Source organism: Chiloscyllium punctatum, chromosome 39 (genome assembly GCF_047496795.1).
Source record: "Chiloscyllium punctatum isolate Juve2018m chromosome 39, sChiPun1.3, whole genome shotgun sequence".
NCBI classification, from domain to species: Eukaryota; Metazoa; Chordata; class Chondrichthyes; order Orectolobiformes; family Hemiscylliidae; genus Chiloscyllium; species Chiloscyllium punctatum.
Window position 1 is genome coordinate 47,478,352 of NC_092777.1, and position 14,065 is coordinate 47,492,416.

The following is a 14,065-nucleotide window of genomic DNA, read 5'->3' on the forward strand; positions in this document are numbered from 1 at the left end:
TGCAAACTCCACCCAGACAGTAGCCTAAGGGTGGAATCGAACCAGGTCCCTGGCACTGTGAGGCAGCAGTGCTTAACACTCAGCCACGGTGCCAACCCAGATTTGCCATAGATTATTCATACAAATTATTATTGGTACAGATCTAATATTGCTATAAACTTGCTATTTTTAAAAACAAAAATGTCTTGGAGATGCTTGATTAGATTAGATTAGATTACTTACAGTGTGGAAACAGGCCCTTCGGCCCAACAAGTCCACACCGCCCCGCCGAAGCGCAACCCACCCATACCCCTACATCTACCCCTTACCTAACACGGGCAATTTAGTATGGCCAATTCACCTGACCTGCACATCTTTGGAGTGTGGGAGGAAACCGGAGCACCCGGAGGTAACCCACGCAGACACGGGGAGAATGTGCAAACTCCACACAGAGAGTCGCCTGAGGCGGGAATTGAACCCAGGTCTCTGTCGCTGTGAGGCAGCAGTGCTAACCACTGTGCCACCGTGCCGCCCATGTTCTCTGTATCTAGACACACACATAGACCGGAATGGAATGAATATTACATAACACATGAGCTTTTGCAGCCTTTTTGACTTTAAACAAAAAAAAACCTGAAAGAACTGCATCTGCTGGAAATCAGACACAAAAACAGAATTGCTGGAAAAATTCAACAAGTCTGCTGAGTCCAGCAGGTCCCTGGACCTGAAATGTTAACTCTAATTTCTCTCCACAGATGCTGCCAAACCTGCTGGAACCAGCAGGTTTGAGAACACCAGAGTTAACATTTCAGGTCCAGGGACCTGCAGGACTCAGCAGACTTGTTGAATTTTTCCAGCGATTTCTGCCTTTCTGACTCTGATGTACTTGTTTGCACAGTTATTACATAGTGAGGGGTACAACTTGTGAAACACCCATCCTTGTAACAAACTAAATACATTTATTTGGACTGTACCTCTCACATTCATGAAAGATTGTTGTTCAACTACATGCCACTCAGAACATGTGGTCAGGAGTTTATGTAAATTGAAGCATTCTGGCTAGTTTCAGCCACAAGTTCAAAAACAACGTGGGATATAGCAATGTTATGAATAAAAAAATCAGGTGTGATATCTGAAATGTCCCGTCTGTGAAAGCTGAGACATTTTTTGCAAGTTGATCCTCATGGCTTTGCACAAGTCAAGAACAGATACGGTCATCAGGTGAAGGACGGTTAGCAGGCAGGGGATATAATGAAAAAGACTGATATGAAAGTAAGACAAAAGTGTGACGGCAAAAAGGTGATGCATGAAAAAAGTGCAAGTAGCCCTAAGTTGTTCATGTTTCATTTTCGAGATTATTACTGGAGGATTTCTCTTGATAATGCAAAATTTCCTTCAACTAGGGATTGAAAAACCAAAGTCACTGCTTTCAGCATTTGCCACAATCTCCTCTCTTCTTTGTGGTCACTGCCTGAGATTGAACAAAACCATTCATATCCTTGGTATCTTGACTGACTTCCAGAGACAAGCTTCAGACCAGACAGACAGTCAGAACTGCTTCCATTTCTGTACCATCGCCTGCTTCAACTCTTACCTTGACTTATGTGCTGCCGAAATCCTGATTCATGTCTGGATGTTATCAATACACTCGACAATTGCAATTTACTACTGACCAGCTTTCTGTCCTGCTTAATCCCGAAATTGAACTTATCCAAAGTGCTGCTGCATATATCCTAACTTACACTGACTTATAGTAGCTGTGTCAGGTAACTCTTCAATCTTAAAACACTCATCCTTGTTTACAAATCCCTTCCAAAGCTCCTCTGTCTCTCAAATCCCAAAGTTCTGTAATTCTGCCCACATTTACCCACCCAAACCAGGTCATGCCTTCAACTGCCTCGGTTTTAAACAGTTTCTCTCCCTAAGCCAACCCAATCCTTTAAGATATTGCTTAAAAACTATATCAATTACCTTTCATAGCATCAAATTTTGTTTGATAATGCTCCTCTGAAATACTTCAGGACATGTTATTACTTTGGAATTCTTACGTAAATGTAGAGGTATACCAAAGGTTTTGACTTACAGGCACCAGGAGAAATGCAAGAATGCACACTTGCAAATGATCACACCCATTTATACTTTATGAGAAATGGCGGCTGATTGGTTGGCAAGCAAACTTAATTGAGTGAGGCACTGTCTTAGAAAAAGCAACAGAGAATCATGAGCTCCACAAGCTTTCAGATAATTCACAAACTGTGCAAGGCTCGAATGTATTCCTTTTGTTTGCAGAGAGTGGGTCCTTACATGTATATCTCTTACAGCAAGTATAAATAAGACAAGTTACATGCTCAAGTAATCATCTTAAAATTGTTTTTCAACAGCGAGACTGGAGAACTTGGAGTTATTCTGCCAGTGTGGGCCAATCATGGAATCATATCCACCAATAAACGTTTTGTTTTGTGCTTTGCAAGCACAGTCTGGTTTGATTGCAGATGGTCATTGCCCTGCAGAATGACTTTCGTGAGTTCTATTTGAGTGGCATGGTGGCACAGTGGTTAGTACTGATGCCTCAAAGCACCTTAGACTCAGGTTTGACTCGAGTCTTGGGTGACTGTGTGGAGTTCTTACATTCTCACTGGATTTCCTTCTTTTTAAAAAAGAAGAATTTGAGTGAGGCAACCATTCAGATAATACACCCATTATTATACGGTAAAGAAGTATTACAGAAAATTCACATGTATATAGCCTTACCTTTGTGAATCTCATATAAAACAATGCATTGAGCAATATTGTAAGGTTGTACTGGAATATCAATATAAGTTTCATACTAAAACTACAAACTTGATTCAACTTGAAGCTGGGTCAGAGATGAGAGTACCGCCATCTGAACCAGAGCTGACATTCTTAAGGAAATCTCATAGACGCAGCAAATATTCAATACTTTGTGTTAGAGAAGAGCTGACTTTTTTTAAATGTATAACATAATAATTCAAATGACCCTTAATTGAAGCCAAGAGGAATCTTGACAGATGTGTTAATAGGCAGAGAGTAGAGGGATACAGACCACGTACACACAAAATGTTTTTAGTTTAGAAAGGCATCATGGTTTGGTACAGGCTTGGTGGGCCGAAGGACCTGTTCCTGTGCTGTATTGTTCTTTGTTCAAAGAACTAAATTGCCCATGGTGCCCAGAGTTGTGCATGCTAGATGGATTAGCCATGGGAAATGCAGGGTTACAGGAATATGGTCGGGGGTGTGGGTCTGGGTGTGATGCTCTTCAGAGGGTCAGTGTGGACTCCATGGGCTAAATCGCCTACTTCCATCATGTAGGGATTCTATGGTTCTATGAATTGCCCATTATCAACATCCTGGGGATTACTATATACAAGAAAAAGAACTGGACCAGCCACATGAATACTTCAGCTGCAAAAACAGACCAGTGGATAGGAATTTTGCGGAGATTAACTCACCCGCTGTTGCCCTAATGCTTGAATACCATCTACAAAGCCCATGTTAGGTGCGTGATAGAATACTCTCCCCTTTCCTGGATGTGAGCAGCTTCAGCAATTCAAGAAGCGTGACATTATTCAGGGCGTTGCAAACTGTATAAGTGGTTCCCTGTCCACCAACGTCAACATTCACTCCCTGCACCATCTACACAGAATGACAGTGATGTGAATCATCTACAGGATGCACTACAGTAACTCGGAGAGGCTCCTTCAAAAGTATCTTCAAAATTCACAACCATTTCCATCTAGAAGGACACAGGCAGCAAATATATACCACCACCTGCAAGTCCTCCTCTAAGCCATATACCATCCTAACATGGAGCTATAGTGATGTTCCTTTACTTTCACAGGGACAAAATCCAATAAGTCCCTTCTTAACAGTACTCTGGATATATCTGCGTCTCAAGGACTGCAGTGGTTCAAGAAGGCAACTCACATTCTAGAGGGCAATTAGGGATGGGCACCAAGTGCTGGCTCAGCCAGGAATGCTCACATATGGAGTTATAATAATACAGATTCTGCTGGGGATATTTCAGCAATAATTGTGAAGTGGTAGGTCAATTTACCAACTAGACATTACAATTGCCCACAAGCTGCGTCATGGAATATCCACTTGTACATTGAAATAACCTCAATTCATGCTGGCATTGCCAAATTCGATTCAGATGCAGAATCTGCAATAAAATTATATGGACTTAGTCACAACTACATGCATATAGCACCTATCATTATGGAGTCTGTGTTACTGTAATGCAGTTGAACATGTCAGTGTGGTAGTTAAGCCATCCAAATATTTTGATTGAAGATAAACTCTTATTATACCTTTACAGCAAAATAACTGTAATCACATGACAAACTCATCTGGTGCCGGCTTAAAGAAACACGCTATTTTCCACACAAAAAAAACTAAGCTAAGCTAACCCCTTGTGGTTTCTTGTAATGGCAGCAAACATTTGAAACCAATAATAAACCCTGGCAACCACTGTCTAGTTTGGTATGTCCTTCCCCATGAGTGAAAGAAATCTGAGAGCTAATTTGTTACATTGCCAGAATCTAAGTGCCTTGTAACTTTGATAATATGGCATTACCACATATCTGGGAGCCTGGATCCTGCCAAAAATCATCATAAATTTTCGCCACTGGGTTACAAAGAAATTAACAAAAGAACTACTTAATTAAATTTCAAGGTCCAACTGAAACTTAGGAATGTATATCTTAGTGCTGTATCTCAAAAGATCAGATAGTTTAGACATAAAAAGCTTTTGCGAAATACAGTGATTAAGTGACTGTCCATATAGTGCACATTTGAAAATTATAGAAATTGGTCATCAGTAATCTGCTGAATGATTGAATGACTCAAACTGCAATGTTGCAACAAATATCCTGCAATCAGGTCCTCCATTTACAGGAGTCTTTATCAAAAGTGTGTTTCACAGTAACATTGTACTGACAATATCTGCCCAGGAAGTTCCAGATGGCACTGAAAAGATAAACTTCAATTTTGTACTGCCTTACCATATCCCCAGGACATCCCAAAGACCTTTAGAGCCAAATACAGAACAACCTCAATTAACCAAACATTAATTATCCGAATTTCGGACTATCCGAACAAGATCTCAAGGTCCCGTAAAAACGCTATTCATTATCCGAACAATCCATTATCTGAACTCTGTTATGCCAAGAAAATACTCCCTACCTGTCTCGTTCGGATAATCGTGGTTATTCTGTAATCGAATCATAGAATCCCTACAGTATGGAAGCAGGCAATTCGGCCCATCGAGTCCTCTCCGACCCTCCCAAGAGCATCCCACTAAGACTGAAGCCCTACCCTATAATCACGTATTTCCCATGGCAAATTCACAGCCTGCATAACTCGAGACACTATAGGCAATTTAGCATGGCCAATCCATCTAACCTGCACATCTTTCGACTGAGAGGAAACTGAAGCACATGGAGGAAACCCACAAAGACGTGGGGAGAATGTGCAAACTCCTCACAGACTGCCACCCAAGGCTGGAATTGAACCCGGGTCCTTGGTGTTGCAAGGCAGCAGTGCTAACCACTCAGCCACCATGCCACCCAAATTACATAAGTACTAACAGTGACTGTTAATCATTAGGTGAACATAGTCACCAGTTTGCACAGTGTTATAATCACAGCTGATGGTACTACTGGACAAGTCAGATACCAGATTGAACTCTGGCTTGAAAGATTTTTTAAAAATTTATGAAACATGTTACACTAGGCTGCACAGGTTCCTTAACAACAAAACAGAAGTTTACAACACAAAAGACAAAAACAAAAAAAATTACCAAGCTATCTAGATACAGAAGACAGTTTAGAAAAGTCTTAAAACACACTCAAAACAAAAGTGTCAACCTATTTCCCCGACACTGTTACAAAGATTCAAATCTCAGAAGAGTTACACGCATCAATTCATTAAGGATCTACTTAAAGAACAGTATTGTCATGGATTGTGGAGATAATTAGTTGAGTCTTTTTTCAAATCCGCCACAACTCAAAGCCTAATCTTTCTCCATTTTAATAACCTACATATTTCTAAGCAAGGATGTTGTGAAACTTGAAAGAGTTCAGAAAAGATTTACAAGGATGTTGCCAGGGTTGGAGGATTTGAGCCAGGGAGAAGTTAAATAGGCTATGGCTGTTTTCCACGGAGCATCGGAGGCTGAGGGGTGACCTTATGGAGGTTTATGAAATCATGAGAGGCATGGATAGGGAAAATAGAGAGGGTCTTTTCCCTGGGGTGGGGGAGTCCAGAACTAGACGACATAGCTTTAGGGTGAGAGGGGAAAGATAAATAGAGACCGAAGGGGCAACATTTTCACACAGAGGGTGGTGCATGTATGGAATGGGCTGCCAGAAGAAGTGATGGAGGCTGGTACAATTGCAACATTTAAAAGGCATCTGGATAGGTATATGAATGGGAAGAGTTTGGAGGGATATGGGCCAAGTGCTGGCAGGTGGGCCTGTTTCCATGCTGTATATCTCTATGACAATGTGACTCTAAATGCTTCTGGTTTGAAAGTTTCACAAACTCAACATTTTTTTAAACTGAGGTGACTGTATGTTTCCCTGAACATACTCCCCCTATACTCCTCCATTAAACTTGCTTTGACCCTGGTTACATTTCTTCCTAACTACCCTAAAAAAAAATCAATCTCTGGCTTTTCTAAACTCAAATCAATTCTGGATTATTCAGAACTGAAAACAATGGTTTTCAATGTTTACCCACCTGTCATAAATGCTTAGTATAATGAAATTTCCATTAACACCACAGGGATCTACAGGTACTTACTTTCTCAGCAATGCTAAATAAGATTACTGTTTGGGAAAAACTCACTGATCTTGTTTTTTACTTAAATAAAAACCTTACAGGAGTAACAAATACCTGTGTTCCACTACTTTGTAATCCAAGTCCAACAATGATACCAATGTATAGATAAAAAGTTATACACTTTTCACAACAATAGCCAGACTTTATACATAACAAATAAATAAGTGACCAGATAATCTGTTTGTGACAGTGCTGGGAGATGGAAAGAGAAATCAAAGTCCCAAATAGTGCAAGAAAAATGTCCAAATGTATTGGAACACGTAGATGGTGTCTTCCAAAAAGCCACATCACTGACTGTGTAGCACTTCATCAGTACCACATTGAAGTGATAGCTCAGATTGTATGCTCAAAACACAACACACAACCTTCAGAATCGGAGAGTGCTGGCTACTCTATTAGATGGTGATCTCCCTCAACTGGTCAAAATTATACATGTGTATTATTCTGGCTTTAGTTTCTGTTGAACTCCAAACTCAGGACTGAATAACAATTGAGGAGACTATATGACACCAATTTTTAGAAGACATATAATTGATACAAGTTATTAGCAATTATTATTTCCATCACCATTAACTAGAAATAAATTTCTTGTTTGCAGATATTACAAAAAATCAACTTTCTGAAAACTGACTAGCAAGTCTCAGGAAAACGTTCATAAAGTTATAAATTGACCAGGGTGTGACATGGTTCTTGATTCTTTTTTTTGTGGGATGTGTGCCAGTCTCAAAATACATAGTGGACAAATTAACCCTGCAATCCCGAAGACATCCAGGATGGGCAGGGAAAAAGAACCTCCATGTGCAGGGTGTGGAGGAGGAAGGGTGGGGGGGGGGCTGAATTGAGGCCAGCTTTCAATTTAAGATTTATTCATGGAAGTTTAACACTGCCAACTATCCTGGTGGAATGCGACCTCATGTCACTAGTGAAGCATCTTGGGCCTATGGATTATGAGTCCAGTGACATTAATATTGCATTATCATCTTCTCCAAAATCTGTTTTAAGAAACTGCTCTTGTTGATTTTCATAAGGGACAATTTGGGGACTGGGCATGGAATAAAAACCGAATTTAAAAAAAAATATTTAGGAGCAGAGTAGGCCATTCAGCCAATCGCATCAGTTCTGCTATTCAGTGAAATCATGGCTAATCTAATAATCCTCACCTTTACTTTCCTGCCTTTTCCCCATAACTCTTGATTGCCTTATGCTTTAAATAAATGTCTATCTCAGCCTCGAATATACTTAATGACCCAGCCTCAACAGTCATTAAGTTGTTGATAACTGACAAAGAATTTCATAGATTCATCAGCCTCAGAAGAAATTTCTGCTCATCTCGGTCTTAATGGGCAACCCTTTATTCCAGGGTTGTGCCCTTTGGTCCTTGAGTCTCCCTTTCAGGAAACAACCTCTCAGCATCTACCCTGTCAAGCCCCCTATGAATCATTTAGGTTTAAAGAGGGTTGTCTCTCATTCTTCAAATTCCAATGAGTAGCATTTTAATATAATCCTGAACTTAAAAATGTGTTGCTGGAAAAGCGCAGCAGGTCAGGCAGCATCAAAGGAACAGAAGAATCGATGTTTCAGGCATAAGCCCTTCATTCCTGAAGAAGGGCTTATGCCCAAAACGTCGATTCTCCTGTTCCTTTGATGCTGTCTGACCTGCTGCACTTTTCCAGCAACACATTTTTAAGTCTGATCTCCAGCATCTGCAGTCCTCACTTTTTCCCAATATAATCCTGAACTCAACATTATATGCTTGACATGGAACCATTTGCTCTTTACTCTACACCTAATAAATCCGTAAACATACGGACCGAGCTTGGGCTTATATTGGCTTTTTTAAGCTCTCTATACTACCCTCCCTCAAAAATCATCACATATCCCTCTCTTCCCAAACAAACAGGCGGGATGTTTCTTGTTTGTTTTTCCATGATGAACACAAGGGTGATGCCTCTTACATCATCCAAATTGGGAGAGGCAGAGTGAGGAGCAATGATGGGTGGCAATAAAGCAGAAGAGCAATAAAGCTAGCAGGAAGGGTGGGTTAGCAGAGGGAAAGTAAATACTGCTGAGTGCAATGGAAATGCAGAGGAAAAAAAGGCTCCTGGATTGGTACAGCATTCAACAGGTTAGAATAAGCTGACTTGGATTTGTAAACAGGAGCTCATATATATATATATGTGTGTGTGTGTGTGTGTGTGTGTGTACGTGTACGCGCGCGCGGTGTGGGTTGGGGGGAGATGGAAAACCCAGTAGGCCATTGAAACGTTCATTTGCATCACACTGGCCAGAAACCTGACTGTCCTACAGCACCAATGGGAGCAGCCTTAACTGATCAGCATGGGTCCATCTGGAAGGACATTGCACGCTATTGATCTTACTGACTATACTGATTGGTCAGCACCTCCGTACTAGCAGTGCCAGTGCTTACTGGTGAGTTTACAGTCTGTCTGATAGGTGTTGCACTTCAGCCAATTCTAAGGATTCTGTCTGACTGACCCCACCAAGGAAAACGTAGCCCAGGAGGCTGAAATGTACCAGCTGAGGGACAGCCTTTTTTTTGAGGGTATGGCCTTGGGACAGAGCCTCTGCTGGACACCAAAAACCCTCCCCCCCAAAAAACGAGGTACAGCACCAACCTCTGCCTTCCTAAAGGAAATTAGCCCATGCAGAGAATATTGCCTGGCTGTTTGCCTTTCCCCTGCCACATGTATTATAGCATTGATGGTAGAATGAGGTCTTTAAGTAGCCAGAGTGATAGAGTTATAGAGATGTGCAGCATGGAAACAAACCCTTCGGTCCAAGCCGACCAGATATCTCAACCCAATCTAGTCCCATCTGCCAGCACCTGGCCCATATCCCTCCAAACTCTTCCTATTCATATACCCATCCAGTTGCCTTTTAAATGTTGCAATTATACGAGTCTCCACCACTTCCTCTGGCAGCTCATACCATACACGTACCACCTCTGAGTGAAAATGTTGCCCCTTAGGTCTCTTTTATATCTTTCCCCTCTCACCCTAAATCTATGCCCTCTAGTACTGGACTCCCGCATCCCAGGGAAAAGACTTTGTCTATTTATCCTATCCATGTTCCTCATGATTTTATAAACCTTTATAAGGTCACCCCTCAGCCTCCGATGTTCCAGGGAAAACAGCCCTAGCCTATTCAACCTCTCCCTATAGCTCAAATCCTCAAACACTGGCAACATCCTTGTACATCTTTTCTGAACCTTACAAGTTTCACAACATCTTACCGATAGGAAGGAGACCAGAACTGCACGCAGTATTCCAACAATGGCCTAACAATGTCCTGTACATGACCTCACAACTTCTGTACTCAATACTCTCACTAATTAACAATTTAAGGATCTCATTGGGTTCAAGGATTTGTCAAATGAGGGAGCAGGCCAATCAGGAGTGATTGAGTAAAATAAGCCTATTTCTCTGTAATCTAGAAGGATGAAGGGTGATCTGATCGAAATGTATGAAATTCTTTGAGGGCTTATTTGGGTAGATACTGAAAGATTAATTCCTCCTCTGGTTTGGAGGGTCTGGATTAGGACTCAAAGTCATGGAATAAGTGGTGAGCCATTTAAGACACAGTTAGCGAATACGTTCTTTACTCTGCAATTTTTAAAGAAGATTTGTAGCTCAGGTTGAGGTTCAGGTTGTAAGTTTGCTTGCTGAGCTGGAAGGTTTGTTCTCAGATGTTTCGCCACCACGCTAGGTCACATCATCAGTGAGCCTCGGGTGAAGTACTGGTGTTCTGTTCCACTTTTTATTTGTGTGTCTTGATCTATTAAGGTGGGTGATATTATTTTTGGTTCTTTTCCTCAGAGGTTGGTAAATGGGGTCCAAATCAATGTGCTTATTGATGGCATTCCGGTTTGAATGCCAGGCCTCTAGGAATTCTCGTGCATATTTCTGTTTAGCCCATCATAGGATGGTTGTGTTGTCCCAGTCGAACCTGATGAACCTAAAGGACCCTATATCAACAACCAGCAAAATGAATATGATTTACAAAATACCATGCAAGGACTGTAACAAACACTACATCATATAGACAGACAGAAAACTAGCCACCAGGATACATGAACACCAACTAGCCACCAAAAGACATGACCAACTATCACAAGTATCTTTACATATACACAAAGAAGGACACCACTTTGACTGGGACAACACATCCATCTGAGGACAGGCTAAACAGAGATATGTATGGGAATGCTTAGACGCCTGGCATTCAAACAGGAACTCCGTCAATAAACACATCGATCTGGACCCCATTTGCCAACCTCTGAGAAAAAGAACCGGAATCGATATCACGCAACTTAAGAGACCAAGACATATAAATAGAAAGCGGGACAGAACACCAGTGCTTCATCGGAGGCTCACTGATGATGTTACCTAGCATGGTGATGAAACATCTGAAAACAAACCTACCAGCTCAGCGAGCAAACTTACAATCTGAACTTTCTTCACTCAGAGGATTGTAACATTTGAAATTCTCTATTCAAGAGGGCTGTGGTTGTTCATTGAGGATGTTCAGGAATAAGGTTGATACATTCATGGGCAAAAGCATCTTTTATAATGGTATAGGGCTTCTGCCCGAAATGTTGGTTTTCCCGCTCCTCAGATGCTGCGCTTTTCCAGCACCACACTCTCGACTCTAATCTCCAGCATCTGCAGTCCTCACTTTCACCCAGCAAACACGTGCAGCCTAATCACCATTTCTGACACCTATTTCTTAAGTACTTAGAAGGTGCAAGGTTCAATCTATGGTGGGCAGTTGAGCCATTTTCAGCAGTGTCAATGAGAAAAAATTTACAAGTGTTTCTGTGCACAGAAAGAAGTGTGTCAGCCTGGATCCCTTCTCTTTGACTATTCAGCCACGCTAGGCCGAGCCTATAACTTCCATATTTGAATAGCTCATGGGCACTCATTTCATTTACATCGAAAATACAACTGCTATCCTAAGTAACTATGGGCACCAAATGAACATGAATCAACAGTGTGGTGCTGGAAAAGCACAGCAGGTCAGGCAGCATCCGAGGACCAGGAGAATCACCGTTTCGGGCAAAAGCCCTTCATCAGGATGACAGCAATCAGGACTCAAGAATGTCTGATTTCTGATAAAGGGCTTTTGCCCGAAATGTCAATTTTCCTGCTCCTCAGATGCTGCCTGACCTGCTGTGCTTTTCCAACACCACACTCTCGACTCTAACCTCCAGCATCTGCGGTCCTCACTTTTGCCAACCAAATGAGCACGGACTGTATTCAACAAGAATTCACACCTGTAAATGCCTTAATAGAAGGGCATGAGCTGCACAAGACAGAAATGCAGAGTACAATTAGCATGGTCATATCAAAGTTGCATGAAGAAACAATAACTTCAGATTTCTTTCAGAACTACATGCAGTGTTGGCAACCACATGCTCATTTTGAGGTATTTATTGGAATATGCCATTTTTATTTGAAGCTTTAGCAGTGAAACACCGCCAATCTCCAGTTTTCCTGGCTGAAACCTGGGGTTTGACATGATGTGGATCCAACCAAAAAAAAACTTTAGCAGTGCAGGAGTAACAATTGTTGCCATGCATGGGAGACCTTTCTATTATTTGTGAAGTTATGGCACTGAGTTCAGAGAAAAGGGTTACTTATGGTTGATAACCTGGAAGTTTTTGTAACAGTAAACTCTGACGCTCCGCTATGAAAATCAAGAAAATCCCTCGGGCAAAATAAACAAAAACAAAAACACCCCACGACCACTGTAGGTACAGCGCATTCGTATCTTTACGGCTCTTTTTTTTTGATAAATAAACACTGATGCAGCTTCGTGCCAGCGGGATGATGAAGGTCCTCCGATCAAGCTGTTTTTGTAAAACATTCCGAAAACAAAAGCCGCGATCAGCGCTGGAGGAGGCGGCCGCTTTCTTACGTGCAGTCCTGATTGAAGGAGGCGCAGAGAGGGGCGATGCGGGCTCCCTCTCCCCCGGCATCACTCTGGCTCATTGTCAGCCCTCCGCATCCAAGTCTCGGGCGCCGCGCCCGGGCTCTAAGCGGCGACTCCGTACAGCAGCTCGGTGGCCATTCAGCCCTGCTCGCCAATCAGGGCCACCAGCAGCTGTCAAAGGCTGACGTCATCCTCCACTTCCCATTGGCCAAGGGAGGGCCTCACGTGGCCATGAAGCCGCGCCCCCCCCTCCAGCAGGGCCGAACCCTATTGGATGAAAGCCCTTGAGCCTTGCCCTCAATCTCTGGTTCCCCAATTGGTGGGCAAGAGGTTAGACATTGCTCCACTTCTCAAGCCCCTCAGTTCTGTTCACACAGTGTGTGCTGACATTTCATTGGCATGTTTCGTGGGTTCATTGGAGTCCAGCAAGGTTTCATGGCTGTTTTCAGATATTTTCTATTTCAACCTGTTATGACACACATCTAGAGGAGGTGGGACTTGAATACCTCACCTTTTCTTTTCCCTCCCACAACAGTGATAGGACCCTCCTGCTGCTCATTTATCCACCAGCATCCACATCCAAAGGATCATCAACTGCAATTTCTGCCAGCTCCAGCACCTCCCCTCCCTTGTCAGCCTTCCGCTGGGACCAATTACTCTAGGACACCTTGGACCACTCTCCAACATTCTCATCAACTCCCCATACTCCCATGGTACTTTGCAATGCAATTGCAGAAAGTCTAACACCTGCCCATTTAACTCCTCCCTTCATACCATCCAAGGCCCTAGGTGAAACAGCGATTTACCTGCTCTATACTCAATTTAGTCACCTGTATTTGCTGGTCACAATGCAGTCTGCTCTACACTGGGGAGTCGAAATGCACACTGGGCGACTGCTTTGCGAAACACCTACCTTCTATCTGCAAAAATGACTGAGCTTCCTGTTGCCTGCCACTTCAGCATGACCATGTTCCCTCACCAACATCTCTGTCTCAGTCTTGTTGCAGTACTCCAGCGAAGCTCAGTGCAAACTGGAAGAACACTTTCCACTTGAGGACGCTGCAGCTTTCTGGCCTCAATATTGAGTTCAACAATTTTAGGGTCTGACCACCTTTTCCAATGTCTTTACCATAACCCCCATGCACCACACCTTGTCATAACATACGCTTCCAACACAAACAATCCATTGTCAGCCACTAATGGTCGCCAATTGCAGTATTGATTCTCCCAGCCTGACCTTTATTCATTTATTTGTCTGTCTAACTGTTTT

The 14,065-nt window shown here is 42.4% G+C and overlaps 1 protein-coding gene across 5 annotated transcripts in view; it reads right to left on the reverse strand.

The window, feature by feature from the left end:
* The window catches only part of wipi1 (WD repeat domain, phosphoinositide interacting 1), a 96,790-nt gene extending 83,798 nt beyond the window's left edge, over positions 1 to 12,992 (reverse strand). For all 5 annotated transcript variants that reach the window (XM_072558628.1, XM_072558631.1, XM_072558626.1 and 2 more), the window contains exon 1: positions 12,781 to 12,992. In XM_072558628.1, coding sequence (XP_072414729.1) covers positions 12,781 to 12,854 — 74 coding nt within the window. In that variant the 5' untranslated portion in view covers positions 12,855 to 12,992. The remainder of the gene's footprint in view (positions 1 to 12,780) is intronic.
* Positions 12,993 to 14,065: the final 1,073 nt, after the last annotated feature.